Raw genomic sequence first — 20,729 nt, forward strand, 5'->3', positions numbered from 1 at the left:
TAAGAAAAGCTGAGGACCGATTTATTTGTACAAATCGTCCCTCAGCTTTTCTTTCCAGACGTAACAGAACAATGCAACGGAAGGGCGACCTTCAGTAATGAAGAATATGCGACCAAGAAGAAGAAACCATACAGCTTGGCAACTTCGTTCGCAATACTCCCAATGGTCCGCGCGGGCCGGGGGGCGTGTAGCGATGAACGAAAAACCCATGACTGATGCACCTCACTTCCACGCACGATTTCACACCCGCGCAGTCTTTCCTCCCGTCGCCCATATGTAATGTATATATATATATATAAATATATAATGTATGTAATGGAATAGCCCAATAATGCCAAAGACAAAAAAAAACACTGTTCTATCGTAGGTATATATTACTATCACATCACACTATCACATCACACATCACATCACACTTCACACTAATATATAAATGCGAAAGTTTGTGTGTAAGTGTGTATGATTGCCTTCCTTAGTGCAGCGGCTACTGAAGCGATTTGGCTGAAATTTGGAATGGAAATAGATTTTACTCTGGATCAACACATAGGCTACTTTTTATTCCGGAAATATCCATGGTTTCCGCGGAGTTTGTGTAAAACTGAATTCCACGCGGGTCGCGGATGAAGTCGCGGGCGTCTGCTAGTATTATAATAAAATTCACTTCCTTTATTTTATTTAGAGTATTTTTTTAACACATTCGCATCAAGTTCGATTTTTTTGGTACCTCTACCAATGTTTGTAAAATAAATTAGAAATAAAATAACAGTTGGAAATTACTTAAGTGCCATCTATACGAAAGTAATCGAACTAATATGAAACTCTTGTCTCAAAATCCTCCGACGGACTGAAGTTCTAGTATAGTCTTATGAATTGTAGACAGATGTCGCTACTAATTCTCAAGACAAAACTTCGTTTTTCAATTCAGCAAATTTATGGTATTAATTTATTAATTTTATTTTTGCAAAATGATTTTGGAATGTCATTTACTTTATTACGCAAATATAGGTAATAATTTATAAAAAAATATCATTACATGGCAACACCAAATTAGACATGAGCGCCATCTAGTTTTGTAATTGACAACTTAATGACTTTAAGTGACGTACGGCCATGCAACTTTCGAACTTGAAACAACGGAATAGTGACATTCGCCAGAAGCGGAATTTGAATAATATCGGCCGTAGGAGCCGAGTCCGCGGCGAGCGAGCACTGGCGACAGAAACGTGTACGACGAAGTGCGGTCGACTCGTCGATTCGCAGCTGTCTAACCGCGTTTGACAATATTAAAGTTTTTCTCGAAACGCGTGTGTAAATAAACAACTTGTCTTATTACTTTTCGTAATGAAAATGAAGTGAAACAAATGTTTGTTTATTAAACGTGCACATACACAGTGTAGAGCTTCGATAGTGCGAGCCTTCGAAACCTTAACCGCTTCTCGCAATGACAAGGGAGAGCATTCAGTTACCTTTTGAGAAAACGGAGGAATTTAAAATGTTCCCCATGGTTTAAATTGATGCTTTTTTTAACATATAAGTGAATTCGTCGAGTCTAAGGACTACTGTGTTTCGTTTTGTGACAATTTGGAGCATTTTGTTGGTTCAAAGTCAGTTGTTAGTCGCGATTTGAAAATGAGTGTTTTAAGTGATTTGAGCAAGGCTGACTACAAAACAGCGAGCGATGGGCTGTTGGAGCTCTCTGAGGAGCGTCTCCGGAGCATCATGCGCACGGAGCCCATCACAGACGTGTATCACGTCGAGCAGACGCCCTTTGCAAGGTCAGTTTGTTTACTTTCATCACGTGTTTTTTTATTAAAAACTCTTCAATAACTAACAATATCAGAAGTTCTAGGAGAACTTGGCCCCATTCACTTAAATAGACTTTAAAAAGTCACAGTTTTACTGATAATAAATAAACTTGCGTCCAGCAACAGGTTTCTCAGCTCCACTGGTACACATTGAAATTCGACTTTAATTAAATCATCAGCCAACAGATATCTGCATACATATTAATATATTAAGTATTTGTTAATATTAATCACTTGAGTGTGTATAATTTGATTTGAAACATAATAAACATAAAGTATTTCATGGCCACATTATCTACTCTATCTATGTGTGTGTGTTGTAACCTCACAGCTTAGGATACCAGTACATACACATTTATACCTACTATTAAGACAATTATTTTAAGTACTTGACACTACATATTATATACCAATTCTAATCTTTTAAAGTCTAATATAATGGAAAAAAATGTAAAATCTCTTTTATGAATTACCTAAAAGTTTATTTGAAAGTTCTATTTATGAACTTATTTTTTATGCTTCTTTACTTACTTCAGTTCATTTTAATTTATTCAGTCTCTATGGTATGATAGCCATGAATTTTTAAATGATCTATATATTTCTTTAGCTTAAGTAAGCAACAGCTATTCCTCTTTCAAAATCACAATAATTTCATAAATAAAAATCATGGGCCTATCACAGTTAAAAAAATAAATTAGGCAATTCCATAATGTTACTTGATTTAAGTACAGAAAAAATAATTAAGTAAGTATGTTTTAAGTGCAAAACACCTATTGATTTTCGTAACATAATAAAAATTTAATGCAACTCACTTCAAAAATCTTTTCTATTTGAAAAACTGTTTCTATTTAACACAAAATTCTTATGTGGGTGCTAAAATATCATGATTTTAAATTTCCTTGTGAAATAGCTGGATACAATATAATGTTTATCTCGACATTCCTGATAAAGGTGAGTGATGATAGTGAAACATGTTGATAACGGCAGATAACATTGTTTTATACACCAGTTTTAAGTTTAAAGGTGTTTTATATTGCAATTCATAATTATTTGTTACATTAGGAAGGAATTTTTATGCTACCTTTAGTCTGTGATACTGTCTCTTATTATAATAATTATAATAAATTATATAAAACTGAATTTGAATAATTTGGTTTTGTTTGACTATATTAATCATCAATCAACCCATATTCGGCTCACTGCTGAGCTTGAGTCTCCTCTCAGAATGACTGGGTCAATAGTCCACCACGCTGGCCCAATGCGGATGGGCAGACTTCACATGCGCAGAGAATTGAGAAAATTCTCTGTAATGCAGATTTCCTCACAATGTTTTTCCTTTACCGTTTGAGACATATGATATTTAGTCATTAGATTCTAAGTCTTATAAGTTTTTGTTTATTTTTGTTTTTAGTGTACGATAAAGTATATTTCTTCTTTTTGTTTAATTTCTTCAAATGTACACAACTGAAAACTTCAAACCCATCACCTCCGGAATCAGAGCCGAGGTCATATCCACTAGGCTATCACGGCTCTATATAAATGCTAGACTCTGTCACTAGTCACTCCCAATATACAAACTTGAAAACATAACAATAGCGTAATGAGTTCTGCAATTTATTATAGCTAACATATTTTGAAGTTATTAAGAACTACCTTGTAAAATCTTTTCATTAATTCTATTTTATAATAATCTACAGTACAGAAAAGTGCTAAGCTAAGTTGTTATAAATACATAATTAGGTATGTAATTAAAACAATAAAGGTTAATGTAAGTAATGGGTAACTAATTACAGCAATTATGTAATAACCATGTATTATTCAATCAGTGATGTGATAGCCCAGTGGATATGACCTCTGCCTGTGATTCAAAGGGTGTTGGTTCAAATCCGATCTGGGGCATGCACCTCCAACTTTTCAGTCATGTGCATTATAAGAAATTGAATATCTACATGCCTCATACAGTGAAGGAAAAACATACTGAGGATATTTTAGAATTCTCTTAATTCTCTATGTGTGTAAATCCACATTTCGTCAGCGAGGTGGACTAAGGCCAAAACCCTCTCATTCTGAGAGAAGACTCATGCTCAATAGTGAGCTAAATATGGGTTTTTAATGATGGCCACTTACAGGAGATAAGTTTTCTGATCTTGAAACCACAGAGCGTCTCCTCAGTTTTGGCAGGATTAATGTTGGCTACTGTCATAATTGTTAACAGAAGTTATTGAAAATTTTATGAATGGAAATTACTACTTAATGTGCTCTGAGACACTTATATAACACAATATTAATTATTACTTACATATTTTGAGATACACAATATTTGACTATTTTAAAATCTCTTAGTTTACTTACTCTCACTGGTAAAAAGTTAGGTTCATCAAACTCTATGCCAATAGTTCTATTCAACCTGCAACAAAAGATGTACTTTTTTCTATTCCTTTTTATAAAGTTACCTCTAGGTATTTGCTGTTTGCAATTTTTTTACATAATATCATTGTTAAGTGAACACATAACTTACATCTAAGTAGGTTACTTTTATAAAGTCAATTTCTATTTCTTTATACTTATTATTTTACAAGACCTTAAAAAATATGACTACCTATCAAGTTTCAGTGCTCAACAAGGTTTTTCATGTTGTGCCTAAGCAATTTGTTATGTTGTATACAGGCAAACTTTGTAGGTCTAGACCACAGATTAAAGATTAATAGGTAGATAAAGTGTACGGAACACGGTAGTGATGCAGCCATTCCAAATACAAATTTAAAACAACATGAAGTGTCGCATTTAATTTCTAGATTATATACTGGCCGGAGATGAAATGTGTGCGCAATCCCTTAAAATATAGACAATGAGGCTGAATATCATACAGCTTAAATAAATTAATTACTATTGAGTTCCGTACTTAATGGTGATTTTAAGCTATTGTGTCTTGGTCTTATCAATGTTTGACGTGACTGTCTGTGGTATCGTAGCTTTTTAAAAAAAATACCGTTTATGTTACGTTTTTTTTTTAAAGCTGACGTGATCGAGATAATTCTTCAGCTTGATATATGTTACGATGAAGATATGATACGCCAATCTGAAGATATCGGCGTTTTTTTACTTTTTTGATGGAAAAAAGGGTGGCATAAAAGTCGTCATTCTAGCCTGTTTATATTAGCTACTAGCTATGCTATGCTATGTTATATATTATAAAAATATCATGTGTTGCTCGCTGTCAATGTAGCTATCCATCGGTAAAAACGTGTTTAAAAGCGGTTTATTGGTTAAGGCATGAAAGAATAACAAACGAATAAACAATATTGTTTGTCTAATTTTTCAATCGATTAATTAAGTGTAGGGCGCCGTTGCATTCACTAAAGGAAAGTGAAACTGCGATAAATCTAGAAATAGAGCTGTTACTCGATTGTATCGAATAATCGATTGTAAATTTATCCGATACGAAACAATAATTGTTGGTTTCTAATAATACCTACCTACCTACCTACCTACCTAGCTACCTTCTAGCCTTGATGTATATTTCCTTATATGGTTATTCAGAAATCTACATCTCTATTGGTTCTGTAAATTATAATCTCAGTTCTAACTGACAAGTAAAATGTATGGTTTTGTTTACTTAATTAGAAAAAAAATAAATTTAAGAAAGTAATTAAGTAACTGTTGTTCGTGAATATCCAATTATTTCTTTTCGACATTTCCATAATATGAGATTTTGTAAAATCATTTACAAAACGGAGGTCCTGGGTTCGATCTCCGGCTGGGCTTATTGAGATTTTCTTAATTGGTCCAGGTCTGGCTGGTGGGAGGCTTCGGCCGTGGCTAGTTACCACCCTACCGACAAAGACGTACCGCCAAGCGATTTAGCGTTCCGGTGCGATGTCGTGTAGAAACCTAAAAGGGGTATGGATTTTCAACCTCCCCCTACCAAGTTAACCCGCTTCCATCTTAGACTGCATCATCACTTACCATCAGGTGAGATTGTAGTCAAGGGCTAACTTGTTAATAATAAAAAAAAAGTTATTAAAAAATACACCTCATTGCGCTCAAGGTCGATGGTCGCAGTATTTTTGACTGCATTTTTCTAACAATACCGAAAAATCATGCGGTTAAGTTAGTGGCACTGGAATCAACTTAACACTCATCAATGTCCCTCCGCTCCAAGGTCACTCTGTACAAGAGCTGCATACGTCCATTATCAGTGTTTGCCCACCGTCCAAAGGCAAAAAAACGTCCTCCACGATCCTGACGATGACATAACGACATAGCTTCCCAGGCCACAAAGACAAGCTACACAGCATCTTCCGATACCTGACGTCACCCAGACGTGGGCTTTTTAACTCACAATCTCGGGGGCGCGCGGATTGATACACTCAAACCAAAAAACCCTTCCCGAACGTCCTAAGCCGAGGTCCGAGCCTCAGAGGAGACGCCCTTAGAGAGTCGTTCCGTCCATCTGCTTTTGCCTTCGGACGCCACCAGGCGATGCTTCTGCGCTCGCCTAACCCCCCCAGTGACGCTGCTGAGGTCCCATTAAGGAGCCTACGGCACTTACACAATCAGTAAAAACACTTATCTATGATTTCCATTAGAATTATAACTGAGCGTAAATCGTGCCAAGGTGCTGGAATGGCGGCCCCGCACCAGAAAGCGCAGTGTTGGTCGACTCCTCACCAGGTGGAATGGCGACATCAAGCAAGTCGCAGGTTTTCGCTAGATGCAAACGGCCCAGTATCGTGATGTTTGGAAGTACCTACAAAAGGCCTATGTCCTGCTGTGGACGTCCATCGGCTGACATGATGATGATGAAGCACTGTTACTTTCCTTAGCGCCATTGTTTTATCAACAATATGTCAATGTACCGGTACCTATACATACATTTGTGATACTTTACCGTCTTTATAGGAATTGCTGATTACAAATTATCATAACATTTTAGATAAAGGCTCATTGCGTTGTATTTTATATTGATAGGCGGATTAGATATTATTGTACTTGTGTGTGATACGCGTGAGTACAATCTGCACTCTTTCAATTGAGTAGTTACACGTTGTGGGTTGGATTGAAATGAATGAAATTAAAAGAGGAATGCCTATACAACGTCGGGAACCAGGGAACCCAGGTATTCCGCCGTATAAAAGATATGGAGATGATAATATGATGTATTAAGTAAAAAAAAAAAAAAATATTATCTGGTTATTATATTTATTATCTGGTTAGATAATTGGCTCAATAAAAGTATGTTTCTTGAAAAAAAACCAATTTTTTTATTACTCTTCTAGAGCAAAATTTTCCACGGTGTACCAAAGCAGCGAAGTAAGATTTACACCATTAGATTAATTTAAATAAATGAATTTTGAATTTCAATTTTGATCCATAACACGACTGAACTAACAGTGGTCTTGTAAAATATGCATTCTTAATTTATCCATTTACCAATAATATGTATATATGTAAGTTTATTATGTGATATAGGTAATACAGTTGGCTAAATATATTGGAACTCAAATATAATAGACTCAAAAGTAAAAAAAAAACCTATATTTCCTGTCTATGGTTGGTTGCCTTGTCTATGTTGCATTCTTTTTGTTCCCAACTTGTGCGCGTTGTAATGTTTCAAATTTCATTAAATTGTAATAATTGCTTAATATATAACTTTTTCACTAATAAGTATATTATTTCATTTCCTCAAATACAATATTTTTTATTAAAGTTCTTGCTATGTTCCTAACTAAAATATATGTTTATATCATAAATACTTTTCGAAACGGCTTTGTTTGGGAAAGAATATAAAACGCGTAGTTAGCCAACATGTTGAATTGATAATAAAACATTGCATTATTTAATACATTTTCCAGCTTTACATAACTCGTCGGGCAGCTTTTTTTTTTTTAAATTTGGCATTGAGATACTTTAGTAACTACCTAGTCGCGTTTCTCAATTTAATTAAAAACCGATATACCGGTTTTATTTGTATCGGTTAATGCGTATTTAGTTGACACAGCGGCGTGTGCTTGACAAAAAGCTACCCAATTATTTCGTATATGTAGGCACAATACTATATAATATGTACATTAATTGTGTATTACATATTAAATTAATTGCTGTCCGTTAGTCTCGCTAAAACTCAACAACGGTTTGACTGATTTTGATTTTTTTGCTCTGAACTATACTATGCACAAAAATTAAGGGAGCAGAAAAAAAATCCAAATTTTTGGGGGATTTTCAACAGGCTGTAACTTATACAAAAATGGTCGTACAGCAAAAAAATAAAAAGCAAATTGTAGCTCTAAGTGTTTAGTTTTTGGATCTGAGTTTGAAAATTTTTTTTTGAAAATATTTTTCGAGTAATCATAAGAAAACCACCGAAAAAAAAATTTTCGAAATTTTTTTGGTTTTTTTTTTTAATCTACGGACGTGGAAAAAATTTTTTCGACTCAACCTCCATATGGACCGGATAGCTTGTTTATTCAGATTTAATTACGTTTTTTTTAAATCTCGATACGAGCATTTCTCGCTGAGATATCGATGTTTGAATCGAAAAAGATCATTTTGTCTTTGATTACCAATATCTCAGCAACCAATGATCGCACAGAAATTTTGAGGTTGGTTTCAAAAAATTGAATAAACTCTCTACAAGGATTGGCAATTGAATTTTGAAAAAAATTTTTTTTTCAATCATTACATGAATTTGAAAAAGCATCCAAAAAAGGGCTTTTTGTCGTTTTTTGGAAAATCAAGCGCCCAATCAAAAATATTGCGGAAACCACTGACGTTAAGTGTGCCTTTTACTGTTCAATATACCCACAAAAACCCTACAAAGTTTCAATTCAATCCAGTCAACCGTTTTTTTTTCCCACTTGATCGAATTTTTGAAAAAATTAAAGGAGCAAGAATTTCGTTCTGAAAATGTCATAATTTACGCTTTTGTGCTTGCGCACGTGTATGTGTGTGGTTTTATCAGAGATTGAGACCCTGTGGTTCGTCACTTCCACACACACACACACACACATACATCTTCGGAGAGTGAGTTTGGAGTCACAAAATACTGTGGAACACACACATACACGTGCGCAAGCACAAAAGCGTAAATTATGACATTTTCAGAGCGAAATTCTTGCTCCTTTAATTTTTTCAAAAATTCGATCAAGTGGGAAAAAAAAACGGTTGGCTGGATTGAATTGAAACTTTGTAGGGTTTTTGTGGGTATATTGAACAGTAAAAGGCACACTTAACGTCAGTGGTTTCCGCAATATTTTTGATTGGGCGCTTGATTTTCCAAAAAACGACAAAAAGCCCTTTTTTGGATGCTTTTTCAAATTCATGTAATGATTGAAAAAAAAATTTTTTTTCAAAATTCAATTGCCAATCCTTGTAGAGAGTTTATTCAAATTTTTGAAACCAACCTCAAAATTTCTGTGCGATCATTGGTTGCTGAGATATTGGTAATCAAAGACAAAATGATCTTTTTCCATTCAAACATCGATATCTCAGCGAGAAATGCTCGTATCGAGATTTAAAAAAAACGTAATTAAATCTGAATAAACAAGCTATCCGGTCCATATAGAGGTTGAGTCGAAAAAATTTTTTCCACGTCCGTAGATTAAAAAAAAAACCAAAAAAATTTCGAAAATTTTTTTTTCGGTGGTTTTCTTATGATTACTCGAAAAATATTTTCAAAAAAAAATTTTCAAACTCAGATCCAAAAACTAAACACTTAGAGCTACAATTTGCTTTTTATTTTTTTGCTGTACGACCATTTTTGTATAAGTTACAGCCTGTTGAAAATCCCCCAAAAATTTGGATTTTTTTTCTGCTCCCTTAATTTTTGTGCATAGTATAGTTAGTTAATAAAGTTCAATAAACATTTTTTTTAAACCCGCACAAAAGGACTAAGAAAAACAAAGGCTCGTGTGGAAAGAGAAAAATAAAAAATAAAAAGACCAAAAAAAAAATACAGATGAAACATTGCAAAATGCAAATTTTGACAAATTTGTAAATGCAATGTTTTCAGCAAATACTTTTATTTGATTTTAGTAATTTTAAAAGTAAGTAAATTATATTAACTCTACATAACGGTATTTTAGAACATCATAACATTTTTGACGGCCTCCGTGGCGCAGTGGCATACGCGGTGGATTTACAAAACGGAGGTCCTGGGTTCGATCCCCGGCTGGGCAGATTGAGATTTTCTTAATTAGTCCAGGTCTGGCTGGTAGGAGGCTTCGGCCGTGGCTAGTTACCACCCTACAGGCAAAGATGTGCCGCCAAACGATTTAGCGTTCCGGTACGATGCCGTGTAGAAACCAAAAGGGGTGTGGATTTTCATCCTCCCCCTAACAAGTTAGCCCGCTTCCATCTTAGACTGCATCATCACTTACCATCAGGTGAGATTGTAGTCAAGGGCTAACTTGTGCATTACGGATCGTTTCCAGGGCCTTGAGGCGCAAGGTCGCGGGGTCTGTCGATGGCCCCACGCTTATCAGCCTTGCCATTTCTCAGAGCCGGTTCATAGATAGATCTATTGCAACTTTCTACTCCGTTCCTACATGTAGGGTAGGGTTGCCATCTCTAAAAACTGGCAAACAGGACATGAAGCTAAAATATACTGGATTTTATAAGTCATACAGAACGAATATCGACAGGTTTCATAAACTTACTCAGTATTATAAAAGTGATACTTATGATATATTGTCATTATGTAATCAACTTTTTTTTCATTTAAAAAAATATTCTTCATCATCATCATATCAGCTAATGAACGTCCACTGCAAGACATACTTAGGCCCTTTAGGGTCTTCCAAACGATCCTGAGCCGCTTGTATACAGCGAATCTTCGTCCGAAAAAAATATTAATTACCCGGATTAAAAAGGAAACCCCACCCGGACGTGCTCTAAACGAGGACAAATCCGGGAAAATCAGGACGGATGGTAACCCTAACGTAGGGACGTTATAATGGCTAGATTTGATCGCTTTGAGAAATATCGTGTGATAGTTGATACTTTACCATTGATACGTTCATGTGTGTCGTACCTACTTGGTGTAATAAATTTTCGATTAATAGACAGTTCCGTTTGTATGAAATTCTGTATTTTTTTAACCATTTTCGCATTGTCGTCTTTTGGTCTTTTGGTTGGGTGTTTCAAAGTCTAGACATAGAATTATTTTATATTTAAAAAACAAAGGCCCTATTGCAATTTTTTTATTAAATTTTATTTAGTCGGAATTCGAATTTAAAAAAAAAATATCTACCGGATATATCAGATCGCATACCGGAAACAGTGACGTACGAGTATCAATTGTATGACCTAAAAAATTGCATTCATAAAAATATTGTATAATTTATACAGTTTGAAAAGGTGTATAAATGTAAAAACTTATAATAAATAATAATTAATTTGTCAGTTAAACAGTTTGAATTGATTGACAAATTATCGACGCCTTTTATAACTCTCTTTAATTATTATTATCGTACTTTACGGGACCAATTTCTTTAGCGCAAAGCCAAAGCCAGAAAGGTATAAAAATTGGGACATGTATTTTTATACTGTAACAAAAAGAACAAGCATTTGCTTTGGACAAGAACAAGCTATGTACACAAAAGTAACGGCTTTTATAATAAAAACTGTTCACAGCGTTGTTTGAGGCAACGGGTTTTTTTTGCCCGTTTAAAGTTTCCGTGACGACAATTGTTGATTACAAAAAGTACAACAATTTTGCCAATGCATTGTCGTTGTCTTAACCTATGGATGCACATGACTGTTGTACCTATGAATTCCTTCACTGCACGACTCCGTAGTATGAATATTGCAATGCAATCTATTCAATGTTTCTGTCATTTATTCGCTTGCATTTCTAGTGACTTTTAGCCCCCATTCGCACGAGAGTTTTTTTAACGGATTAGCTACTATTGTCAGTCAACAGTCAACGAAATTGTTACGAAATAATAAACCCGAATATTGTACAAAGAGTTCTTTCTACTGTAATTTTACGAGTAGTTTTTCACATTTTCATCAAAAAAGATAATTTTCCGCATACGTTGCAGAGGACGTGTCAATGTTACTGAATGTTAATAAAATATGGTTTATTAAATCCATACTCTGAAGTCTTTTATTTCAAATGTATTTTATCAAGTGAGTTATAGTCTTAAATATTTGCTTACACGATACTATATCGCAAACAATCTTTTTTAAATGTTTTGTATGTTTTTGTCCATCTGTCTTGTTTGTCCGGGCTAATCTCTGGAACGACTGAAGCGAATGTATAAGACTATTTCACTTAAAGATAGAGGGGGTTATTGACAATGGCGTGCACAAGGTTCTTAACTAGGGTATGCAATTTTCCATTTTGTACAAAAAGAAACATCCTGGTCCAGTACAGGTTGGTAATAAATCCTCAGGATATGCATTGCGTTTCTGCATCAAAGAAGTGCACGTTACGGGATCTAAAAAAAAAATACGCCGACAAAGTTGCTGGCGTTCGCTAGTAAATAATGTTGTTCATCTAATATCGTCATGGGCAAAATAAAATAATAAAATAAATAAATAACCAGGTTAAAATAAATAAATAAATATCGTCAAAACGTAGGTAGGTACATTTTAGTCTCCACAACTACGCAGTACAAAGCAGCGCAATAAGCTCCGACCTACTTATTGTCACCGTTTAATTAGGATAATGCAGGTCATAATTTAATACAAGCCATCGTCCTATGACACGGCTAATTAAAGTCCACGATAAATTGCCCGCTCGTCCCAGTTTGTGCGAACACGATTTTCGCGATGTTAGATAATATTTCGCCGACCTGGAATGTATATTATGTAAACGTGATGAATAGCCGGCGACCTGATTCCAACGCGATATGAATTAGATCTGGCGCCCACTGGGATTTATTATGCCACTGGAGTTTAGAAATTTCAAGTTTTACGACTGCGATGTGATACAGTAATTATAACTGCACTAACGAACGCAACTACATCGGTAATTTGATAGTTTGCTGTTTAAAATCTTCCCCCCAAAGATTAGCCCGCTTAAACATACACTACTAACATCGTATGTGCTACCTTCTGATCACTTGAAGGTGGTGCCAAGCCAGTAGCGTATTAATTAAAGCCGTTTCTGAAAGGAACACGGGAAGGAACTGTCTGAAAATCCTAGAATTTTATGATTTAAACGGCTTGAGTTAATGCATCACTGTGTTTGTGTTGGCACCGCCTTCAAAGTGATCAGAAGGTAGCACATGAGATGTTATTTTTCGCTTTTTAGTTTGTTTTTGTGATTTTGACGTCGGTTAAATTTTTTTGTTAAAAATATTTTATTTTTCTGTTTTTAGTGTGTCCTATGCTTTATGCATAGTGAACGAAATCGCCGCAGTACGGGCAATTTCGTTATTTTAATTTTTACACGAAATTACTTAATCGATTTTCATCTTTCAACAAAAAAATAATTTCAAAATTGGTTAAGAATTGACCAAGAATGAGGTAACACACATAAAAAAACATACTCGTCGAATTGATCGAACCTCCTCCTTTTTTTTGAAGTCGGTTAAAAAATAGCAGCTCTATATTGACATACTATTTAAATGGCAGGCGTTTAGAGATCTTTTACTCTGGATTAACACATAGGCTTTTTCATCCCGAAAAAATCCATGGTTCCCGAGGGATTTGTATAAATTTATTTATTTCATGCGGACGAAGTCGTTGGCGTCCGCTAGTGCCTAGTTTATAATCAGGTCACGTCTACATGAACCCGGAGATACCCTCCCAAATCAAACTGACCTATTTCCGTAGCTATTTACCTACAAAAATAGGTTAAACAAAATAATCAGGATAACAGTTGGCCGGTTTTTCGTTGAACCATTAAAATAATGGGGTAGCCGTATTTCATACAACGGAAGTTTTTTAACTGTGTTTACTAAACAAATGTAAACCTGACCTCGTGTTGTTTAACGTTTTGTTTTTGCAATCAACAGCTGTTCTGATGGTAGTCAACACCTGGAATAATTCCAAAGTTTCACAGGTTCTACCGCGACTTCGTCCGCGTGGAATTCAGTTTTTCGCAAATCTCACAAAAACCATTTTTTCGGAATAAAAAGTACCCTATGTATTGATCCCAAGTATGATTTATCTTCGTTTTAAGCCAAATCGGTTCAGTAGTTGCGGCGTTAAAGACTAAAGAGTAACAAACATCTAAACATACATCCATATAAACTTTCGCGTTTATTAAATTAGTAGGATTTGTATAAGATCAAATAATTGTTAGTTAATCGCCTCATTGGTTATCTTGACGCTACGGAGAATGAGGACCTTGGTTCGACTGGATGGGTCATGTCATGTCGGTATCATGGGTATTTATTCTTTCAAGAAATTCTAAGCAAGTAGCCCAGAGTTGGGTTAGATGAGCACGATGAGCCTTATCTCGATCATTATCATCTAAAAGTGATTCAACATAGAGTCAAAACAACCCCTATCACCCTAGACCTAGAACCTCCGAATTCGAACAGCGTAGGTGGCCCTGCTGTGAATGATGAATTTTGTGATACTGAATAACCTCCTTTCTTCTCCTTTTCCCCCACAAACATACCAAAGGCCATGACGTCATTCGACATTGGACCAGACCAGTTATTGAACCCCTAGAACGTATGCTACTGTAATTGCATTTTTTGCGAGTACAAGCCAACGGTAATAACGATTAGGTACAAAAAAACTCTTTCGTGCAAATAATAATTAAAGCTAATTTGCCCCACAATAGGGTCATTAGACGCGCATTAAGGAGTTAATTGAATTATTGTTATTATGTATGAAATGTATGCAACTGACATAATTCTGTTTGTTGGTCATTAGGCGGTATCTAATTAGGCGAGTGCAAGTTGCAATAGATTGCGTCGGCCCTTAGGGCTACAGTACATATTAGTACCTCCTGTTTAAACATACTTAACCTATAAAGTGTTATGTACAACAATATTGTTATACATTGATTAGCTTTGTCCACAAAGCTCACGTTTACGTATGTAGATTTTGTTATTCAATATTAATAAATCCTTGAGTAGTGGGTTATACCTTTTTTCCTTACCTATTTTAAAGAAAAAAGGTAGAGAAGTGCATTGTGGTTAGCGTCCACTGATCCACATCGTACATAACAGACGCATTGCATCAATTTATCAAAATTGATTAACAAAATCTATATTTCTGTACTTCTAATGTCTATGTCAATTAGCGTTTCAGTACGATGCCGTGTAGAAACCAATATAATACAGTACATTAGATACTAAAACAAAGTTGCATTAGTTATCACCATTTGTCTCCAAAAGGGCTTAAAGGATCTGCGTGAAATTTTGTACTGAGATACATATAGCCTTAGATATGCTACTTTTTATCCCTATATTCCTTCGGGAATGGCATCTTAGCGGGTGAAACCACGGAGTGCCGCTAGTTGTAAATAAATAATACTTATTTCAAGTTAGCGCGATGACTTCATATGCTGCATCGTCACTTAACATCGCCTATGGTACCCATAACAACATATCTCAAGACAAGAGAAATAAAAAATGTAAGAAGCGGTAAAGTCGAAAATATGGCTTCTTCTTTAATTCATAAAGGCGAAAGAAATGGGACTGTGATAACTCGGCCACTATAGGTCGACAATGATTTTTTCTCTTTACGATATATATCATTGGCGTCTGATGTCTGGCGTCTGATGTGTAAGCCTACTGATGTGGTCACAATTAAATAATAAAGTTGACTTGTCATTGAATATCATAAAATGGGTTTATAGTTTGAAAATGGCACAGTTTTCCCCGAGGGGGAATATAACAGTTTTTCGCTCGCCGCAGCCGCTCGGATCAGATGTAATCGTTGACTTTCTACAGCTGGCTGGTCAGTCGGTTTCACTTTCAAGCGTGCGTTCGGAATGCGGCCGGACGCCGGACCTCCGACCCGCGTCAGCCGTGACACTGACAGTTGGGATGTCAGGGTCGCTCCCTGACATCCCAACTGTCAGTGTCACGGCAAAATTAGAGCACTGCTACATGTAGTAGTTAGATGTTGACGTCACGGGATGTTCGAGACTTACCTTTAGACCATTATTCTTTATTTATTTTAACACGAAGCAATACTGCTGTGTTCCGAGTGCCTAGTGTGAGTTTTCAATGTTTTCTTTCTTAATGTGACTATCGCGTATGTTAACAGTTGTGCAGTAGTGCAATTAGATGGCGCTGTTTCAATTAGAAAATCGCGTTTAAGGTTACGCGATAGTCACAGTATGAAAACATTGAAAACTCCTACTAGGCACTTTGGTTTAAAGTAAATGGTTGCCAGTGAAATTGCGCCATGTCTCGTATTGACGAACATAGGACAGTACACTGTAGTGTGATGCTATTTAGACGCCCTTTTAGTAATGCTGTATCTACTTGTAGATAAAAATAGATGTCCAATAAATATAGGAAAGCTGTAACGCTTGTTGACATACGGCAGCTGATTTAACGCCAGATGTGGACAGCGTTTATCGTTGTAGATCAGAGAGCGATATCGATCGGGCGCGCGGCCTGAATGCCCGGGTCGGATGCGCCTCGGATTCCTCGCCAGCAATCCGCGCTAATATCTTATTCGTGTCATTGGTGCGAAATGTCAGCGGCTTGGCACCCGCGGCGCCGGCCCCCGCGCGCCTCGCGGGCGATGCACCGGCGTGCTGCCCGCATCGCACCGGCTATATTCGGGATCGCGTTGCATCATTGGTAGGGTCATCACCTTTAAAAAAAACAAATAATATAAGTTAACAAACTTCCTTATCACTGCTGAAGAAAAGACATTTTAATCGGCACAGTTAGCAAACGGCATACAGTTCGTTTCGTATAGCATGGTGACAGTTCGTTACGCTCTTGAAAGTTGACCGCGTTTCGCGATAATAGTACGTATATAGGGCAACTGTCACAGTACCCATGTTATCTGAAAAACACTACTTAGTAATTACTATAATTGGGTTGCAGGAAGCCGCTGGATGCAGGCGGTTAAAAACTGTTTTGTTTGGAAGTTATTAAGAGAGCCCTATGTTCAGAAGTGGACGTCCATCGGCTGATAATGATGAATATTATTTGTCTAATTATAGGCTTCGGTTGACTTGATACGCCCTTGATAATCACAGAAAAACAAGTACTGCTTATCTTGATTTAAAAAAAAAACTAAAACAAGTCTCATGGTTACGAGTAGTCTACATTAACCGTCGCCGTTTGTAACTTGTCCACATCACCTAACATCTTCGGTCAGTGTTTTGTTATTTGTGGAAATTAATATTGCGAATTCGTCCAAGTCAACCCTTTGACATCATTCTTATATGTTTCTTTTTCCTTTGTCGACAACCATAGTCAAAGAGCACTTTCGGTTTCGTTTGTCACGCATCTATTTTAGATAACGTCGATTATTAGAACGCCACATTTAGCTCCAACGTGCGCTGGCCGCGCGTCCCCACGTATGTGATTAATCGCGCCGGTATGAGGAAACTTCCACGTCACTTTAGGACCTATATCCGACCTCGTGTTTCCTATTTAAATACATCGACGGCTAAAATAGGGCACAATAAGGCTAGGCGAGTTTCAAAGTCAGCGTGCGACCGCAGATTAACGACGTACAGTTTAGAATCGTAGGTGTTTCGACGATATGTCGGAGACGTGAGTCACGTTTGATAACTCATAAAATGAACTTTTTATCCCAATATTGAGGAAAATTACATGTAAATTTATAATTTTTTTTTGTTACATTGTTGCGATCAGTATTAATTAAAATTACATTAAATATTTTCCTTACTCAATTCATCACATGAGCAGTTAACAACTTATGAGTAAAACTCTAACTACAAATTATACCCCACTTGAAATAGTTCGTCGATTTTTTATTTTTCACAATATTACTGCCATATTGAATTGTGATTACTGCCACGTCTTTAGTGACACTCGCACGCAAGATGAACCTATTGACTAAGAATCCAGAAAATCGGCCATTCCATTATTCTGTAGAGCACCAGAAACGAACAAAACATACATTGGCAAAAACACACAACCCTCCCCTTGATCGCGCAGTTGGGTAAAAAAATCTACGGTACAGAACTGTACGGTGTGTAAACGGCGTGTGTGCAGCGGGTCTAGGCAGCAGTTATCTTGAGTTTGCGGAACGTAACCCGATACACGGGCGAGGCCGTCGCGTCCGCAGAACTGTTCTTTTCAACTTTTGTGTTTACTTCAATCGCTTTGATTTTATAGTTATTGTTGATTATTGATCAATATCAGTAGAATCATACAAAAAAATAAAAAGAACCGACGGATGTTATATAGCTGTAGACACGGTTTCATACGTAGATCCCGTTCCAGATGTCCAAGTTATAGCCGAGCCGATATCATTGTCTGTGCTGAATTTCACCCAGATCCGTATTTGAGCCAAGTTTGAACAATCACCATGAATTTATTATTGTTAGGTAATTTTTATGATTAGGAATGCGGTGACTGCAATTGAAGTACATACTACTAAGTACAGAGTAAAAATATGTGTGTTTGTAAAAGATGAAAAGACGAAGAGCCGTGATAGCCCAGAGAATTTCTTAATTCTCTGCGTGTGTGAAGTCTGCCAATCCGCATTGGGCCAGTGTGGTGGACTATTGGGCTAAACCCTGAGAGGAGACTCGAGCTCAGCAGTGAGCCGTATATGGGTTGACTCCACTTAAAGATGAAATATGTGTGTATGTCCAAAATTGTCTCTATCAGTCAATCAATCATTGTATTTATTTTACATTATATTTTGAGACACATAATATAATACACCAGGGTATAACGACCTTTTTAACCGATTTCCAAAAAGGAGGAGGTTCTATGTTCGGCTGTATGAATATTTTATTTACAAGCCGATGTAGGTAAGTCGTATTGTGAATTACTCATCGGTTCTCTTCTTCGTACAAATCAGGTGATCTTAATTGATTTATTATCGCACTAATAGGATAGGTATATCCGTACATTACCGTACGCAGTCTATCTTGGCGCCCGAAGGTCGGCTAGGCTTTCGCTAAACAGCCTGCGCCGTGTTATGCTAGCGTACAGTGTTCCAAGATATCTACTAATATTGAAAGATTAGAAAGGCTATTAATATATATTCTTCTGAAGATTATATTTGATAGAAGCACGCGTTATTAGACGTTGAAATTCATGACAAACTAAATATAATATGAATATGGTCGACGCAATTTCTTTTAAAGTTATGTACTCGTACGTATTAATACTGTTATTTTCTATTTAACTGTCGATATTTTGTCCGTGTCAAATGTTGTGGTTGTTTGTGAGGTTTTCCCGGAAAAAAAACAAAATACCTGCTGTGTTGCTGTTATTAAACGCTCATATTTATAAATTGTTACATTACATCGGTATCATTATTTAACGTAATTTTATTCGTCAGACGAGAACAGCTGAGATATTCATTAACTTTGGTCTATTAGCTACCTAATATAATTGAAGCCCATTGTTAACAAAAGTAATGATGTCAAACACGATGGTTAGTAATTTGGATCAGTTAGCAATGGATTAATATGGAATACAAAATTACTTCATTTCATCAGAATCACTAACAATAACTATGGTAATTTTCGTGTATAGCCACTACAGTTACCCAAAGTTAGAGAATTGGCCTACAGGTGTGATCAGGTTTAGGTTTTAATGTCCTATCTGTCACTAACATACAATTCTCTTCAAGCAAACGAACGGAAAGCCTTAGTCGTCACGAACGCACCATGAATACTAAACGCAGGGCTGACATTACCATAAGAGACTATCAAAAGTCAACACGGGAGCCATGTTGACATTGGCCCGCTGTTGCCTGTTACATACTGTTTGGTAATAGGGCCAGATACTCGCATTCCGATGATAGGTAGCTGTAAAAGAAAATAAATAGTTATAAAAGGAAAACTATATTACATACACGTTTGAGAAACAATCTGCTTAGAATTTTGGTTGGTTTTGTAGCAGTAGTCGCTAAGTGGTTTGAAATCGACTATACTTCATTTAAATTTTATGTTTGAACGTTATTAAGGTTTTCTCTATTCAAAATTACGAGGAATGTTATCATTCACGTGATGATGACATTCCTCGATAGCCGATAGACGTCCCTGTTGGCCTTGCTTCCAAACAGGGCGTTGTCGGGCAGCAATGACATCGGTGCGAATTGTCTAAAACCCTTCATAAGACCAACCCGCATGGCCAGCGTGGTCATTTACCGGTTTTACCTTTGATGGATAGAAAAACATGAGAAATATAACACTTAGAGCCAAACTCCTCCTCCTTTCTGGAAGTAGGTTAAAAATAAGGAATGCCTTTTTTGTATATTTTAAAGCTTTACTAATTTTTAATACTTTGTAAAAACAAGTTATTTAACAAGTACAGGTTACAAAATAGATAGATAGGTTGTTTCCAACAGTCGTTAGTCGAGAAAGGGATTGTTCTCGATCGGACTACCCACGTGTTGGTTGACAGTTGCACAACTCCAGCAAGTCTGTGCAGGTGAACATTCGCCTTGTGGCCTTGACGGCGAAGGGCACGACCGTTGCCCATTCCGATAACGTCGTGGAGCGGAACGCGCCTGCACCCTCGATATGTCTACTGTAACAAGCACCGGAAATTCGTACCAACATAATGGAGACAGTAATTGTTTATGTTATTGAAAAAGTTAAATACTTAATTGGGGTGACTTGATTCTTTGGAATTAAACCCGAGAAAAACATCTCAATGCAGTTAAGTAACCAATGAAATCAAAATATCAAAATTCATTTATTTAAAGTAGGCTTAGTTTACAAGCACTTTAGAATAATTCGAGTAGTGCATGAAAGTATTGTAAAGTAACCTGTCGCTATTGTCGTTGATGTCTTTATTTGAACATTGATCTCTCATGGATAGCACTACTTCT

At 36.3% G+C, this 20,729-nt stretch overlaps 1 protein-coding gene across 1 annotated transcript in view; it reads left to right on the forward strand.

Moving 5' to 3' along the window:
- Positions 1-1,168: 1,168 nt before the first annotated feature.
- LOC112043860 (serine/threonine-protein kinase 17A) overlaps positions 1,169-20,729 on the forward strand; it is a 263,711-nt gene continuing 244,150 nt past the window's right edge. Inside the window, exon 1 of the mRNA XM_024079496.2 lies at positions 1,169-1,775. Within this exon, the coding sequence (XP_023935264.2) occupies positions 1,630-1,775 (146 nt within the window). The 5' untranslated portion in view covers positions 1,169-1,629. The remainder of the gene's footprint in view (positions 1,776-20,729) is intronic.

The sequence above is a fragment of the Bicyclus anynana genome, chromosome 5 (assembly GCF_947172395.1).
Source record: "Bicyclus anynana chromosome 5, ilBicAnyn1.1, whole genome shotgun sequence".
In the NCBI taxonomy this organism is placed as follows: Eukaryota; Metazoa; Arthropoda; class Insecta; order Lepidoptera; family Nymphalidae; genus Bicyclus; species Bicyclus anynana.